Source organism: Ovis aries, chromosome X (genome assembly GCF_016772045.2).
Source record: "Ovis aries strain OAR_USU_Benz2616 breed Rambouillet chromosome X, ARS-UI_Ramb_v3.0, whole genome shotgun sequence".
In the NCBI taxonomy this organism is placed as follows: domain Eukaryota; kingdom Metazoa; phylum Chordata; class Mammalia; order Artiodactyla; family Bovidae; genus Ovis; species Ovis aries.
In genome coordinates, this window is record NC_056080.1 from 119,759,708 (window position 1) to 119,778,376 (window position 18,669).

The 18,669-nt window shown below is 36.9% G+C and overlaps 1 protein-coding gene across 2 annotated transcripts in view; it reads left to right on the forward strand.

Moving 5' to 3' along the window:
- Positions 1-18,188, forward strand: part of IL13RA2 (interleukin 13 receptor subunit alpha 2) — a 97,248-nt gene extending 79,060 nt beyond the window's left edge. The window contains exons 7-11 of one of the 2 annotated variants that reach the window (XM_012107504.3): positions 3,691-3,875; positions 5,243-5,385; positions 6,851-6,995; positions 10,520-10,635; positions 11,361-11,507. In XM_012107504.3, the coding sequence (XP_011962894.1) occupies positions 3,691-3,875; positions 5,243-5,385; positions 6,851-6,995; positions 10,520-10,635; positions 11,361-11,393 (622 nt within the window). In that variant the 3' untranslated portion in view covers positions 11,394-11,507. Of the gene's footprint in view, positions 1-3,690; positions 3,876-5,242; positions 5,386-6,850; positions 6,996-10,519; positions 10,636-11,360; positions 11,508-16,145 lie in introns of those variants that run through there. The other variant, XM_060408465.1, reaches the window with a different exon arrangement.
- Positions 18,189-18,669: the final 481 nt, after the last annotated feature.

Consider the following 18,669-nt stretch of genomic DNA (forward strand, 5'->3'; position numbering starts at 1 on the left):
CAAAGTGTAGGACAGGACTGAGCAACTAGCACATACATACATACCTAATTCAAACTTTAAAACATACAAACAAGGCAAACAAAACAAATACTTGGGCCTCTAGATGGGCTTCCCTGGTAGCTCAGCTAGTAAAGAATCCTCCTGCCATGTGGGAGACCCGGGTTCGATCCCTGGGTTGGGAAGATCCCCTGGAGAAGGGAATGGCTACCCACTTCAGTATTCTGGCCTGGAGAAGTCCATGAACTGTATAGTCCATGCAGTCACAAAGAGTTGAACACTACTGAGAGAATTTCATTTTCATTAAACTGAATTCATTACACTTTTTCAGAGCTGGATTTATGATGAAGTTTATTCACAATTATTTAGGGTTTTCAATGGGAATAAGTACGTTTAGGCTGTAGCTACTAGAAGGCAGTCTATGGGTGATATAAGGAATACAATCATTGTTTCTGTACTGAGTTAAATTTTGCATCTTGTAGATATATGGAATTATAACCTAAAAAGTTCTGACATATTTCATATTCTTGCTTTTTAAAAAACCATGTAGCTATTAAAACCGGATCCTTTTTCTGACTTCCCTGCCTTTGTTAACTCTCACTAAGGGTTTAAAGTGTTGTCACTGCTTTTAATACACCATTTAGGTTTGTTGTAGCTTTTCTTCCAAGAAACAAGCATCTTTTAATTTCATAGCCACTTTGCCAACAATCATATAGTCAAAGCTATAATTTACCCAGTAGTCATGTACAGATGTGAGAGTTGGACCATGAAGAAGGCTAAGCGCCAAAGAATTGACACTTTCAAACTGTGGCGCTAGAGAAGACTCTTGAGAGTCCCTTGAACAGCAAGGAGATCCAACCAGTCAATCCTAAAGGAAATCAACTCTGAATATTCATTGGAAGGACTGATGCAGAAGCTGAAGCCCCAATACTTTGGCTACTTGATGTGAAGAGCCAGCTTATTGGAAAAGACTCTGATTCTGGGAAAGGTTGAGGACAGGAGGAGAAGAGGGCAACAGAGGAGTTACTTGGATGGCATCATTGACTCAATGGACAAGAGTTTGAACAAATTCTGGGAAACAGTAAAGGACAGGGAAACCTTGCAGTCCATGAGTTTACAAAGAGTCGGATATGACTTAGCAAAATATTTGGCATAAAGTGAATTCAATGGAGTCCATATATTTGTACCAGTACCATATCAGCTGCTAGGCTGATATTTTGGCTGCTTTTACAGATAAATTAAATTTTGCATTAGAGGTTATTTAGGAAAATAAATAGGGCATTTATTCCTTTGGAAATTAGTAGGGAAATCCCCCCTAATTCCCATTAGCTTTATTACTTGAAAGAGGTTAAATTTCAATGATACAGCAACATTTCTTATCTAGGAGAATGGAAAACTATATATTTACTTGCCAAACAGCTCTTCTTTCTCTTTTTGAACCCCTGTTGGCTTTTTTAAAATTAAATACGCTCACTCCTTGGAAGGAAAGTTATGACCAACCTAGATAGCATATTCAAAAGCAGAGACATTACTTTGCCAACAAAGGTCCATCTAGTCAAGGCTATGGTTTTTCCAGTCGTCATGTATGGATGTGAGAGTTGGACTGTGAAGAAAGCTGAGTGCCAAAGAATTGATGCTTTTGAACTGTGGTTTTGGAGAAGACTCTTGAGAGTCCCTTGGACTGCGAGGAGATGCAACCAGTCCATTCTAAAGGAGATTAGCCCTGGATGTTCTTTGGAAGGAATGATGCCAAAGCTGAAACTCCAGTACTTGGCCACCTCATGCGAAGGGTTGACTCATTGGAAAAGACTCTGATGCTGGGAGGGATTGGGGGTAGGAGGAAAAGGGGACACCAGAAGATGAAATGACTGGATGACATCGCTGGCTCGATGGACATGAGTTTGGGTGAACTCCGGGAGATGGAGATGGACAGGGAGGCCTGGCGTGCTGCAATTCATGGGTTGACAAAGAGTCGGACACAACTGAGCGACTGAACTGACTGGCTTTTTTGGGATTTATCCCTATGTGTATTATGTTCTCAGAGGATTTTCACTCATTTTATAAAACATAACAATATTTTATGTCTGCTTTTATTTTAAAAATGTTTTAATTAAATTTTCTCTTTAATTTTTATATTTTATTTACTTTGAAATTTATTATTTTATATTAGAATATAGTTGATTTACAATGTTGTTAGTTTCAAGTGTACAGCCAAGTGGTTCAGTTATACATATACATATATCTATTCTTTTTCAGTTTCTTTTCCCACATAGGTTATTATAGAATATTGAGTAGTTTCCTGTGCTATACAGTAGGTCTTTATTGATTACCTATTTTGTATATAATACTGTGTATATTTTAATCCAAACTCCTAATTTACCCCACCACCACCTTTACCCTTTAGTAACCATGTTTGTTTTTGAAGTCTGTGAGACTGTTTCTGTTTTCATTTGTATCATTTTAAATATTTAGATATGTGATATCATGTGATATTTTTATTTCTCTTTCTGATTTAGTTCATTTGTATGATAATATCTAGGTCCATCCATGTTGTTGCAGATAGCATGATCTCATTTATTTTTATGGCTAAGTAGTATTCCATTTTGTATATTTACCACATCTACTTTATCCATTCATCTATCAATGGACATTTAGATTGCTTCCATGTCTTGGCTACTGTAAACAGTGCCACTATGAATATTGAGATGCATGTATCTTTCCTAGTTAGTTTTCTCCAGCTTTATGCCCAGGAGTGGGATTGTTGGATCATATAGTAATTTTATTTTTAGTTTTTTAAGGAACCTCCATACTGTTCTTTATAGTGGTTATACCAATTTATATTCCCACCGACAGTGTAGGAGGGCTCCTTTTACTTCACACCTGCTCCAGCATTATTTTTCTTTCTTTTTTTTCCATTGAAGTGAGGTTGACTTACAGTGTTGCTCCAATCTCTGCTGTACAGCAAAATGACTCAGTTATATACATATATACATTCTTTTCCATTGCGGTTTATCACAGGATATTGAATATAGTTCCCTGTATTATACATTAAGAGCTTGCTGTTTATCCATCCTAAATGTAATAGTTAGCATCTACCAACCCCATTTCCAGCATTGATTGTTTGTAGACTTGTTGATGAAGGCCATTCTGACTGGTGTGAGGTGACACCTCATTGTAGCTTTGATTTGCATTTCTCTAATAATTACTGATGTTGAACATCTTTTCCTGTGCTTCTTGGCCACCTTGTAAATCTGCTTTTAAATCTGCTTTCTTCTAGTAAATTCTTCAGTACTGTATTTTAAAAAGCAGTACCATTCAGGATTATCAATATAAATCAATATAAATTGATTTATCAATATAAATCCCATGTTTTCCTAATAGGAATCACCACAATCCTATTGGTGAATCAACATAACCTAAGTATATGAGTAAGAATTCTTGCCTTATATCTTAGATTTTATAAAGATTCCCACCAGATTGTAAGCTCTGTAAAATAATGGCCTATGTCTACTTTCCTTACTGTTGTACCCCTGGCACTTTTCATAGGATCTGGCACATAGTTGGTATTAGGTAAATATTGTATGTTATTAAATTATTTTTCTATTTACCTGGTATTTTAAAATAATTGAAACTGAGCACCATACTACTAGAAGATACTGATAAACACAATTCTTACCACACTTCTTTTTATAGGTATGAGAGCTTGGACCGTGCGTTAGAGTGTATTGATTATATCCAGGCTAAAGGAAAAAATATTGGGTGCAGATTTCCCTACTTGGAGTCATCAGACTATAAAGATTTCTACATCTGTGTTAATGGATCATCAGAATCCCAATTAATCAGACCCAGCTATTTCATTTTTCAGCTTCAAAATATAGGTGAGGTAAACAACTTCAAAATGTTTCTAGTATAGACCATTTACAACCGACCACGTGGAAGAGAAGAGGTAGATAAATAGATATCTACTGGAATGTAGGCTTCCCTGGTGGCTCAGAGGATAAACATCTACCTGCAATGCACGAGACCTGGGTTCGATCCCTGGGTTGGGAAGATCCCTGGAGAAGGAAATGGCAACCCACTCCAGTATTCTTGCCTGGAGAATCCCATGGACAGAGGAGCCTGGTGGGCTACAGGCCATGGGGTCACAAAGAGTCGGACATGACTGAGCGGCTTCACACACTGGAATGCAAAGCCAGAAAACTGGAGGCCAACAGAGTACAAGGAAGAACTAATTAAATATAAAAGTATGGAAGATAAAGAATTGAATGAGTATAAAGCATATTGTTCATTTAGAATTCATAATTTGTTTCCCAGCTTCAGAGTTTGTCTTCTATAAAGTATTTTTGTCTAATTTTAATAATAGAATAATTATGGAATCACTCATTCCCAATGCTCAAAAGGCCCTGGGAATATGTTGGATATTGTCTGAGTCTGTGTTCTCATTTCTAACAGTTACAAGAATGACAGGTTCTAGAGCCAGCCATAAATTTTGAATTTATTACATTCTAGCTATATGACTTTGGGTGAGTTACTCTTAATATGTTTCAATTTCCTTTTCAGTAAAATGAAGATAATAGAGGACCACCTCATAGATTTATTGTGAGACATGAATAAGTTTATGATGTAACATTCCTGGTTTACTTCCTGACACATCATAAGCTCTAAATAAGAATTAGCTATTAATAAAAATAAAAATACTAGTAGTAATTTGTTGTGGTAGTTGTTTCTAATGCCATGAAATGCAAAAATGACTGTAATGATTTGGATCCTCTAGCTTTTCTCTTGGACTTACGTATTTGTCAATATGCGGCTTAACAAAAAATCAGTTTCCCAAATAACCAAGTTTCTTAAACTGATCTTGGTTAGCAAGTGGCTTTGATTTTAATTCACATTGGGGCTTCCCTTGTAGCTCAGTCAGTAAAGGATCTGCCTGCAGTGCAGGAGACCTGGGTTCGATCCCTGGGTTGGGAAGATCCCCTGGAGAAGGAAATGGCAACCCACTTCAGTATCCTTGCCTGGAAATCTCATGGACAGAGGAGCCTGGTGGGCTGCAGTCCATGGGGTCTTAAAGAGTCAGACACGACTGAGCAACTAATGCTTATTTACTTACTTACTTATAGAGAATAGTCTTGAGCCACCTGATTTATCCTGGATGCTTCTGTTAATAGGTGCCACTAGCTTTTGATAAAGACTACTGCTAAACTTCAATAACTTTCATGTTGAAATTGTTTCCTTTTGTTTTCAGTTAAACCTTTGCCACCAGACTACCTTAGTCTTACTATGAAGAATTCAGAAGTCAACCTGAAATGGAGCATTCCCAGAGGACCTATTCCAGCAAAATGTCTAATTTATGAAATTGAGTTCACAGAAGATGATACTGCCTGGGTGGTATGGACATTGCATTTATTTGGGAAAATCGTAAACACAGTCTTTTAAATAAAATAGTAAACATAAGAACCAAAGTCAGTTGCTATTCACGTGAGGATGGAACATGACATGCACCTTAGTTTAACTTTCAGAAAACCAAACAATCTTGTGGACAAAAGAAAGATGCTTGCAGTCTGAAAGTATAATCAGCTAATTATACCAACTTTAAAGCTACATAGGTCTTTAGAGATAACCTAATCACTTATTTCCAAGTTGTTATATATTAATTTTATTCATCGGTTTCCAGCTTAGGGAGTGGTGGAGACAAGTGTGTGAACCACTAGTTCTAATCAATTCATTTCACATACAGATGAAAAAACTGATTTTTCTACTTGAAAAAAATAGATTTACAAGTCCCAAGGAAGTGAATGACTTATAATAAACTTATGTAGCTAGAACGAGAATCCAGATCTTATTCCCAGTCTACTTTAATTTACATTACATTATGCTAGCTCCCAAGAAAAGTTACAACAAATGTTGTTTTGGATGAGAAACACTCTTTGGCTCTTTTAAATGCAAAATTGAAATAATCATGAAGTGATTTTTTTTTTTCTTTTGAGATCATCCAGCTGTGTGTATTCTCATATCGGAAGGGGTGGTTTCATGTTAGGCCCTGAGCACTGTTATACTGGTCTTATGATTAAACAAAATAAGAATAAGGGAAAAAAAGAAGCTTTGTGTGTATGAGCTTTACAGTATCCATAGAAACAACCTTCACATGATGACTCTTTTTGCTAACTCAGTATATGTAGCACTTTCTAATTTATGGGGCGTTATAGTGTGGCTCAGACGGTAAAGCATCTGTCTACAATGTGGGAGACCTGGGTTCGATCCCTGGGTCGGGAAGATCCCCTGGAGAAGGAAATGGCAATCCACTCCAGTACTATTGCCTGGAAAATCCCTTGGACAGAGGAGCCTGGTACGCTACAGTCCATGGGGTTGCAAAGAGTTGGACACTATACTGGTCTTATGATTAAACAAAATAAGAATAAGGGAAAAAAGAAGCTTTGTGTGTATGAACTTTACAGTATCCATAGAAACAACCTTCACATGATGACTCTTTTTGCTAACTCAGTATATGTAGCATTTTCTAATTTATGGAATCTGGACAATTTGAAACTAATCCAAAATGGGAGTCATAAGCACCAAAACTACCTAGGAATTTTGCCCTGTCATATATGCCCTTTACTACCAGTAATCCATTATCACTACAGGAAAAATGTTAGATATAAATAAGGAAGAAACAATGAAAAGTAAAACACCATACAGCGATGGCCACTGTTAGGATACTGGTATATACCTTTCTAGGCATTTGATGCATTTATTTCATGTAACAAAACTCACTTTAAAAATGACAAATCAAATAGAGTATGGCTAGCTGCAGTTAGATCAAATAATGACATCTTATTTTTTTCTTGGCTTTCAGACTACCACAATTGAAAATGAAATATACATCACAAGAACATCAAATGAAAGTCTCCAATTATGCTTTTTAGTAAGAAGCAAAATGAATATTTATTGTGCAGATGATGGAATATGGAGTGAGTGGAGTGATGAACAGTGCTGGAAAGGTATGGGATAAAAGAACAGTAGAGTATTTCTAGCACTGTTTGAGGAAGAAGATGCCTTATTGGATGTCATAGGTCACTACAATTCAGTGACACAGGTTATCAATATCATAGGGCCAATCCTTCTTCACCATTTTTTTTTTATTGAGGTATAGTTCCTTGAGATATAAGGTACATGTGTACAATGTAGTGATTCACAATTTAAAAGGCTTTACTCCATTTAAAGTTATTATAAAATATTGGCTATATTACCTATTTTTATAGACGTCTATAATATTAATTGGGCTGTATCTTTTCCACACTGCTAGGTTTAATAAATTCTGTCTGATTCTTCCTATTTTCATTTGATAAGCTAATTTTACCTGTTTTGCTTTGATTTTGCTAGTGGATTACCTTCCAATGGTAGTCTTAGCTCCAAAATTTGGTGGTACTATTCTTGAGTTTCTTATATACTTACCAGATGTTAACCAAATCTGTATTAGTACCAATTGGAGTTGCAGTAGTACATTTACTCTGAAGTTTTACTTACAAGCATATATGTATTTTATCAGACCCTTGGGTATATTATGTGTCTTCTTTATATGGTTTTGAAAAATTATATGCTCATTATTCAAGATTTTTATAGTCTATACCGCTTCCCCATTGAAATTCAAATGAATCCATTTAAATGTTAGAAAGAGGGAACAATCATAAAATATGTTGATATAGTTATTGAAGAAAATATATTTTAAAAAGAACAGTAACTAAACTATTTGCTCTTTGCTAGCAAAATTAATTTTCTCTCAGTGTATTTTGTAATTATGGAAGTCCAAATGCTCTTGCAGATAGTCTATAAACAGAAAAGATAAATTAGCAAGCACCTCAATTGAACATAGATTTATAGGAAATCTAATGCTCGGTTTTAGCTAGTTTAAGTTGTCTTAAAGTTGACTTTATTCAGAGTCTTGTTTTAGTTCAGTTATCAATATTCTTGTTTTTCTGTCAGAAGAGAGAATGTGCTAGTGTTTTTGTGGGGAAGACTATTTTTATCAGTATTTTCCTATGCTTTTGATTTTCAAGAGAACAGAAATCTTAAACAAGACACTTGTTTTCGAGTGTCTGGTATCATGACTAATGAATATTTTTCTGATTAATATGTTATCATTAGTAAAATGTACATTCTGTTTACTTCCAACACTGATTTAAAGTGACTTATGGTAAAAGATATATTTCAATTAAATATGTTTGGGATTGACATGTACACACTATAATTAAAATGGATAACCAACAAGGACCTACTATATAGCATAGGGAACTCTGCTCAATACTCTGTAATAACCTAAATGGGAAAAGAATTTGAAAAAGAATATATATATAGCCCACCAGGCTCCTCTGTCCATGGGATTCTCCAGGCAAGAATACTGGAGTGGGTTGCTATTTCCTTCTCCAGGGGATTTTCCTGACCCAGGGATCGAACCCAGGTCTCCCACATTGCAGGGAGACACTTTAACCTCTGAGCCACCAGGGAAGCCCTATAGGGCTGCAAAGAGTCAGACAGGACTGAGTGACTTTCACTTTCACTTTCATTAGTCAAGGCAATGTTTAAAGAAGACATGGTTTTCATTTTTAACATCCTTTTATATATTCTACATATACTCTTTTTTAAAGTTGGAGTATAATTGATGTACAATGAAGTTTTTTTTGTTTGTTTTTGTTTTTTAAACTTTTTGTATGTAATCTTAACCTTTTTTTAAAATTTTTATTTTTACTTTATTTTGCTTTACAATACTGTATTGTTTTTGCCATACATTGACATGAATCAGCCACGGGTGTACATGAGTTCCCAATCCTGAACCCCCCTCCCACCTCCCACCCCATATCATCCCTCTGGATCATCCCTGTGCACCAGCCCCAAGCATCCTGTATCCTGTATCGAACATAGACTGGCACTTCGGTTCTTACATGATAGTATACATGTTTCAATGCCATTCTCCCAAATCATCCCACCCTCTCCCTCTCCCTCAGAGTCTAAAAGTCCATTCTATACATCTGTGTCTCTTTTGCTGTTAACCATGTTTTTGATGACAGATTTCTTTTGCCCTGATGTCTATCTCTTAATAAGTTTGAGATTAGAAACAAAGACTTTTGAGGTGCATGTGGTCTTATTTCTTTTGTACATTTCTTATTGGATGTTTTAAGTTGTAGAAAAATAGCACAGTAATCTTTTGAAAATGACTATCTTATTCAGGATTTACTCTGAAACTTCACAAAAAAAGCCTGTTTCTTGCTGTTAATTTTGCATGCCAGAAGCTCATATCATTAGTCATTTCTCTGGATTATATCCTTGCAATCCTTAACTGGGCCTATGAATTTGGTAATTTTCTAATAGAAAATAAGATCCTAAATGAATAAGACACCAAGAAAAAAGTGGGGCTGGAGATAGTTTTGAGTATAGATATAGGCCTAAGATTCAAAATGTTCCATAGTATTTCAAAAACGTGGGAGATACTGGTTTTGGAAGGACAAACCTTGTATACATTTTCAATTTGTCTAGTGATTGCTCATTTCTTGCTATGCAGTGAAGGTGTCAGTTACTCAGTTGTGTCCGACTCTTTGTGACCCCATGGACTGTAGCCCACCAGGCTCCTCTGTCCATGGAATTCTTTAGGCAAGAATACTGGAGTGGATTGCCATTTCCTTCTCCAGAGGATCTTCCAAACCCAGGGATCAAACATGGCTCTCCCTCATTGCAGGCAGACACTTTACCTCCTGAGCCACCAGGGAAGGCCCTGCTATGCAGAAGAACCATTAAAATTTCATCCCTAAAAAAAAAAAAAAAAAAAGCTCATTTCTTTAGTCTCCAGAATGTAAGACAATTTCAAAAACATGACTTTTAAAGACTAGCTCCATTATTCACACTGAAACTTATTGAAGACCAACTTTCACTCACTACTGCATTGTATGATATAAACATTTGACTTATTGAGAGTTAAGAGATACATATGGTGTGTTTATCTAATCACTCTGTTAATATTTTACCACTGTGTTATTGTGAAAAATTCACAAGAACAAATTTGAAACAAAATCATGTAATAAAATAAGAATGGGGGGGGGAATTCCCTGGTGGTCTAATGGCTAAGACTCTGCAGAGGGGCCTAGGTTCTAACTCCAGTCAGGTAGCTAGATCCCACATGCCTCAATTTAGAGAGTTTGAATGCTGAAACTAAAGATCTTGTATACCACAACTAAGATCTGGCACAGCCAAATAAATAAATATTTAAAAAAGAAAATAGAATGGGGCTTCAGGTAGTTATATCTCTAAGCAAAATGAAGACCTGTCACAGTCCAGTAAAGTAGTTGTTCTATAAAAAAAAAGTTCACGAATGAAAGGAATCCAGACTCAAACATCACTTACTGGGAGATATGGCAGAAGTTGCCATGTTTAACTCAGTTCTTCTCCATTTACAAGTTTATTTATAAAATAATTCTATTTTCAAAATAATTGTACACATCTAACCCTTCCCCTTTTTTTGTGATTTTAATCCTAGGTGACATATGGAAGGAAATCTTACTATTTTTCTTGGTACCATTTGTTCTTGTCTCATTATTTGTTTCAGTAGTTACTTGTATACTTTTATATAAGCAAAGAAATTTATTGAAAATGGTAAGTTCTATATCATTACCATGTTTAGTCTGAGCTAATAGATAAAGAATATTTTGCTTTAGAACTAATGAACCTACATTTTATAACTGCCTGTACACTGTGAATGTACAATGATGTTGTGTAGACTATGATGATGTCTTAAGAATGAACAGTAATTTAAAATATTAATCCTAAAAAGCTACATATTGGGGTGGACTTGCTTTTGATGATATATAAGAATAATGCTTTAGAACATGAAACAATACCTTTAGATTAGGGAAAACATGAGAATTACAGGAGAAAAGCAAGATGAGGAAAAGAAAAGACTGACCTAAAATGTACGCAGTCTGATATATATTACTAGTGTGTCACAGGTGAAAGATCACAAAAATTTTAAAAATCTTGATGTGTAACCTCCGAGAGCTCACACTCCAGTTCTGCTAGCCGTATAGTAGAATCTATACAAAAAAACATAACCTGCATTATGAGCTGATTTTAGCTGTTTGAGTTATACAGATAATGCTATCGATCGACCACTATATCTTTGGTGAGCTTTAAGAAGGGAATGTGACTTAGAGAAAAAATACCATAATGCCAAATCTTTTAAAGATAAAAGAAATGTAAATGTGCATGAAATGTTATTCCCCACTGAATGATTTTTTTTTCTATTTCTCTGAGTTATTAATCTAAGTGAAATAGTTTGTGTTATTAATGACTGTTAATAATGGAGCTTTTCTTAATTTCAGGTTTTTCATACCAAAAAAAGAAGACCTTTCTAATCAAGATTCACTCTGTTGACTCAATAAATCCCAATCTTATGGCAAAATGTTAGATATGAGTCTTATCAAACTGAATTTTTTCCTAAATGTTGAATAAATTTTATTTTGAAAACATTGTTGTCTTTAAATAGGCACTTGATTATTAAAATCCTCAATTAGTAAGGAATTTTATGGATTCTATTAACAGATTTTTTTTTTCTTTTTAAGACACGAAGTTCAGAGACTTCCTTGGCAGTCAAGTCGTTATGACTCTGCTCTTCCACTGCAGGATTCTGTCCCTAGTCAGGGAACTAAGATCCCTCATGTTGGGTGGTGAGGTCAAAAACAAAAACAAAGTTCAACCAATTAAATTGAAGATCTAATTGCCTTTATTAGGTGATTCATGAATCAGACTGCATCCTACCTAGCAACTAGAAGGGTACTCTGAGGGGTTGTACAAAACAGAAGGTTTTTATAGAAAGGATAGGGCAAGGAAGCTACTAGCAAAAGAAAAAAGGATTATTTTTAGGCCAACACATCTTTTTTGAAGGGGGAAGGGAAAGGAAGGAGTTTTAGCATGCAGATTTCCTTTTCTTCTCTGAGGGGATATAGAGAGCCCATGTAGCAGGTGACCTCATTGGTGCTGACCAGAAAATTCCAGACTGGTTGATTAAGATTATGTTTCTGGTGAAGGTCAAAACTGCAATTAGGTTAGTTGTTTAATCTACATTTGCTATCATGGGCTTTAGCACAAGTTGTGCCATTCTGGGCCTGTGATTTTCTCTGTAACATTTCCTCAATCCAAGATGAGAATGTTACATATAGAAAAGTCAAGGGATGAGTCAGAATCTAATCTGTGATGTCTGTAAAACAATGTGATTTTGAGAATGGCACTGAGTCATAGAGATATTGTCAAATATGGAATATGAGATTCTAATTTTTTTTATTAATTGCACTTGGGATGAAAGTATTCACCACAAATGAGGTTGTTTGGCTTTAAAATAAGCTGTGGAGGGGATTAATAAGAAGCAAGAAATTTTAAATACATTCATAGTCTAAATGTGTGCTTCCCATTTCATGAAAAGGTGGGAAGCATGCAGTGCTTCAAGTCAGTTCAGTTCAGGCACTCAGTCATGTCTTACTGTGACCCTAGGGAAGGCAGCACGCCAGGCTTCCCTGTCCATCACCAACACCCTGAGCTTGCTCAGACTCATGTCCATTGAGTTGGTGATGCCATACAATCATCTCATCCTCTGTGATCCCCTTCTCCTCCTGCCTTCAATTTTTCCCAGCATCAGGGTTTTTCCAATGAGTCACTTCTTTGCATTGGATGACCAAAGTATTGGAGCTTCAGCTTCAGCATTAGTCCTTCCAATGAATATTCAAGACTGATTTCCTTTAGGATGGACTGGTTGGGCCTCCTTTCTGTCCAAGGGACTCTCAAGTGTCTTCTCCAACACCACAGTGCAAAAGCATCAATTCCTTGGCACTCAGCTTTCTTTACAGTCCAACTCTCATATCCCTACATAACTACTGAGAAAACCATAGCTTTGACTAGATGGATCTTTTGTCAGCAAAGTAATGTCTCTGCTTTTTAATATGCTGTCTAGGTTGGTCATAGCTTTTCTTCCAAGGAGCAAATGTCTTAATTTCATGACTGCAGTCACCATCTGCAATGATTTTGGAGCCCCCCCCAAATAAAGTCTGACACTGTTTCCACTGTTTCCCTATCTATTTGCCATGAATTGATAGGACCAGATGCCATGATCTTAGTTTTCTGAATGTTGAGTTTTAAGCCAAATTTTTCACTCTCCTCTTTTACTTTCATCAAGAGGCTCTTTAGTTCTTCTTCACTTTCTGCCATAAGGGTAGTGTCATCTGCCTATCTGAGGTCACTGATACTTCTCCTGGCAATCTTGATTCCAGGTTGTGCTTCATTGAGTCTGGCATTTCACGTGATGTACTCTGTATATAGGTTAAGTAAGCAAGGTGACAATATACAGCCTTGATGTACTCCTTTCCAAATTTTGAACCAGTCCCTTGTTCCATGTCCAGTTCTAACTGTTACTTTTTGACCTGCATATAGATTTCTCAGGAGGCAGGTCAGGTGGTCTGGTATTCCCATCTCTTTAAGAATTTTCCATAGTTTGTTGTGATCCACACAGTCAAAGGCTTTAGCATAGTCAATAAAGTAGAAGTAGATGTTTTTCTGGAATTCTCTTGCTCTTGCTATGATCCAACGGATGTTGGCAATTCGATCTCTGGTTCCTCTGCCTTTTCTAAATCCAGCTTGAACATCTGGAGATTTTCGGTATATGTACTGTTGAAGCCTAGCTTGCAGTGCTTAAAAGGCTGAAAATAATGAAATGACGAGAGATCATATTTGAAATATTCAGATATTACAAACTATGTAATATAAGCTTGAGAGTTTCCTATGCTAGTTGGCAGGCAACATTTCCTGTTTTCTGATGGTGTGATTTTTTTTTTTTAAATTCGTTCAGAGACCGAAAAGCACAACTTCAGACCAGTTGACACTTAACTCCTAGAAGAAGATGTGGCAACCGAGCTATAGACAGTTACTTTAAAATTTAGAGATTAATGACTTATAAATTACAATCAAGTTTTAGATCAATATCTAATATTATTCAGAATGGTTCTGCTCTGTGGTCCAGAGACCAATAGAGTGGGTATTTCCTGGGAAATTATTAGAAAAAATGCAGAATCTCAGACTCCAACCCAGACCTACTCAATTAACAGTCTTTAACAACATCTCCAAGTGATTCATTTGCACATTCAGTTTGAAAAACACTAATATATTGCAATATTCTAGAATGAAAAAGACTAAAATAATATAATGGATATATTAGACAATGGCCAGATTAACTGCAGCTTTGACTATCATTGTCACAGATCATCTGTCTCTAAAAGGATAGAAAAGACCTAAAACTGAGATATAAACTAGAATACCATCCTATACTACCACTTGTATTCAATGATAGGATGCACCACCATTTCCTTAAGTAGATCTATACTTGTGGAACATTAAAACCCCCATGTAGGGCTTCCCTGGTGGTCTAGTGTTTAAGACTGTGTTTCTACTGCAGGGGGCATGAATTTGATCACTGATCAGGGAACTAAGATTGTGCATGCCACGTGATGTAGCCAAATAATAATTATAAAATTTAAAATTAGAAAATGAAAAGCAGACTACAAAATTAAAAAAAATGACAACCCATAGTATTGCTGAGCCTATGAATTGATAAAATATATTTGGCACATTACTCTCAAGTCAGAGCTTTCTAAAGTTGTTATTAGTGTACTGAGGGATTTGAGGAGGAAGGAGAAAGGAAGAGGGGAGAGGTCAAGGCTAGACAGGGAAATGGTAGGCAACCCCATCCTTGAAGGCTGAGTGGGTCGTGGGAACCTAGTGTTTCCATTCCCTAGTTCAGGACATGCATAACAAGCTCTTCTAATCAAAGACTTATGGATTTACCTCAAAGATTTACATCATAGTTTCTTTCAGGTTTTGGGAGTATCATTTATTTTAGACCCTTTCAGCTAATAGAACAAAGAAATATACGTATGTATATTCATGTGCCACCTATTTACTTGTTCAATTCAAGTATACATGTATAACAGTATCAGGATTGTTAACCTATACCCCTATGAGAAAGAACACTATCAACTAGATTACCGTGTCTTTTTCTTTTGCTTTTAGTCTTGCAAACTCCGTTCATTTCCAAAATTACTTAAGTCAGGATCTTAGTGAGGAGGTTGCATACATTTGTAATATAATTAGATTGTTTAGTCAAATTCTGCATTCCATTCTTGATGTCAACAAGTGTTTTTTTTTTAATATGAATATATTGATTCACTTTTTGTACTGTAACATTCTACTGGTTTTGACAAATATGGTGTCATGTATTTACCATAACATCATACAGAAGAGTTTCACTGCCCTAAAACATCCTCTATGCCTGGAGAAAGAAATGGCAATCCACTCCAGTAGTCTTGCCTGGGAAATCCCAGGGACAGAGGAGCCTGGTGGGCCACAGTCCATGGGATCTCAAAGAGTCAGACACGACTTAGTGACTGAGCACAGTCATTTTTTTTTCTAATATCTAATGAAGTTTTAAAATTTTATTATTTTAATATGAGGATAATTTATCTACATTATCGTGGTGGTTTTTGCTATACATCAACATGAATCACCCATGGTGCACATGTGTCCCCCATCCTGAACACCCTCCTACCTACCTCCCCACCCCACCCTCTGGGTTGTCCCAGAGACTGGCTTTGACTGCCCTGCTTCATGCATGGAAATTGAACTGGTCATCTATTTTACCTGTGGTAATATACATGTTTCAATGCTATTTCCTCAAACATCCCACCCTTGCCTTCTCCCACAGAGTCCAAAAGTCTGCTCTTTACATCTGTGTCTGTTTTGCTTCCTTGCATATAGGATTGTTGTTACCTTTTTTCTAAATTATATATATGTGTGTTAATATACTGTATTGGAGTTTCTCTTTCTGACTTACTTCACTCTGTATAATAGGCTCCAGTTTCATCCACCTTATTAGAGCTGACTCAAATGTGTTCTTTTTTATAGCTGAATAATAATCCATTGTATATATGTACCACAACTTCCTTATCCATTCATCTGAGCACAGTCATTTTTAGGAACAGTGTAGGCCATACAAAACACATCAGTGGCTCCTAGTTTGTTACCTCTGGTTTAATATCTTTTTTCCCACTTGGCTCTCTGCTCCACAGGGGCACATGCCTGCTACTCTGCTCACCCAGTGTCTGGATTCAACAAACGGAAAAATAAAAATAGAAGATGGACCCACCCTCCCAGTAGAGCACCAGGTTCAGAAAGAAAACACCAGCAAGATGGCATTCTGTCACTCCTCGTCTCTTTTTTGATTGCCTGCTGGAAATGTCGCTGCCAGGGTCCAGCCCCAGTGGATCCAGGGTAATTCGAAGGGGAGACGGAATTGGCATCCTAGGAAAAAACTTATTTAATTACAGATATAAAGAGAGATTAGAAAAGAATAATATAGTAGGAAAATTAGTGGAGGAAAAGATGCTGAATAACTTGGTTTAAGTGGAATACCAACAAAACTCCAAGACAAGGGGTTTGCCGAGTATCTACGCTCCAGATGGGAATTCAGCCAGAAGGGAAAAGAAAGAACAACACGGGGGAATCAGTCTTTCCAGAAACTGATCCGTTTTCTTTATTTTCAGGTTTGCTTATATACTTTTTGTTATACATAGGGATGAATACAGTGTCACGTGGGGTCAGCAGACCTGACCCTTGTCAAAATCAGGTGCTTCATATAAAATTATGCAAAGGTCTTAGGGGTTTGACATCATCTTCTGGCCATGAGGCCTGCTGACATTTTATGGCCCTTTCTGATAACGGTCAGTCAACCAGAAAACTTATTTTTTCCAGGGGTGATTTTTTCTTAAACCAGGCGCCACCCTCCAAATAAAGTTGCATTCCTATAGGGTGAGGGTGTAGTGGGTTACAATCAAGAAAGGAATTTACTTAGCCTAAGGTTTACATGATTACTCTTAAAGGTTAATACTTATTTCTCCTATATGCTAGTTATATTCATTATAAGGGCAGGGAATATGGAGATTTAGCAGCAAATATTGACTCAACAAATGAAAAACCCTTCACCAATATAATTTCTAATCAACCCACTAATACTATACTAATAATTTTGTAACTTCTCAAAAGAGTCTGTATTTAGAAAGTTTTAAAGCATCTTGTGCCTCTCACGGTTGGGAGGCTGTAAACAATCGCATGTGGCCGGATGAACCTGTTCAGGTAGGCTAGAGAACCTTCAGAGGAGTCTGTAAGTTGAAACACTCTTGTCACGCCCAGGAATTTTTGTTAACTGGGGCTGCAAGTTAACTCCTTCTCCGAGAGAGGTGGTGAGGGGTCAGACCCCGTAAAGTCAGAGGTATAGGTGAGAGCTTAAAACAGTAAAGTAGGCACTCTGGTTTTGGAGGTAGATGCTCGGGAACAGGGGATCTCCTGAGGCTCGATCTCACCTTTGTGTAATGCTGAAGCCTCCTTCCTCATGACCTTTGCCATGGGCGGAGTTCCTCACGCTAGCTCCTGGCATCTCCCCCTTTTCTTGTATTTTTTTAAAAAACAGTCAGGTGCAGCTCAGTCGCGAGCTTCTGAATGCTCTGCCGAAGAATCCTGACAATACAAGGAAGAATGATTATAAGAAGTAAAATTAGAGCGCCAACAGCAGCATAACTGAAGATATTAGACAGAATGTTTTTTCCAGAAATAACGTTAGAGAAGGTGTGGAAAAAGTCATTAGCTGCTCCTGCGGCAGTAAAATCCAGTTGAGAGTGTTCCAAGGTCTGTATCTGATTCTGAAGTTTTCCTAAGTCCAGGCCAATATCAGAGCTGTTCCAAACACCTGAAATATGATTTTTATTTTTTTCCCACTCATAATCTCTCTCGTTTACTTTCAAAGATGTCACGCACATCCACCGGTAATTGGCATGGCATGAGAGAGCCATTTTTACTTTTAGAGCCTGTAGTTCAGTCCCAATATGCATTATTGCTTCTTCCAAGGCATCCACCCTCATCTCTAACTTTCTATCTATAGCTTCCTGTGTTGCCAGAGTTAAAAAAAACATTTTTAGACATAGTGTCAACATATTGGGCAGTATGCACTTGTTGAGTCAATGATATTGTTGCCACAGTAACAGTAATAGTAACAGTAATAGTAATAGTAACAGTAACAGTAGTAGTTGTTGTTATTAAAGCTGAATTCTCTAAAATTAGTAAGCCCACAAACCGTCCTGATTGCATTAAATCTTGTAGTTGTTTTAACGCAGCAAGACCATAATTATCATATCATAAGATATGGTGGATGTTTCAACACTACAAAAGAACAAACATTATATTGAGGAGTTAAGCAAGATGAAAGTATACATTTTTCACAAGACACTACATTAAGTCCACCTGTATAATTCATTTGTATATTCAGTTTTCCAGAATCGTTTGCAAAGAAAGCAAAAAAAAAAAAAAAAAAAAAAAAGGAGAGGGTAGACATGCTAAAATAGAATAAGTAGAATCATTTTCTGGTCAGAGTTCGCGCTGCAGCAGCTGTTAGTCCCTCCAGTATCTTGATGTTTATCTTTCCTCTCCTGCTGGCGGCCAAGCGAGCGCGGACTCTGGCGGGGCTACCGGCTGCCAGCGCGGCGCACTGGGTCCGGTCAGCCAGGCTGGCCCCGCCCATGGCTCCCAGCATGTTGCCATGTC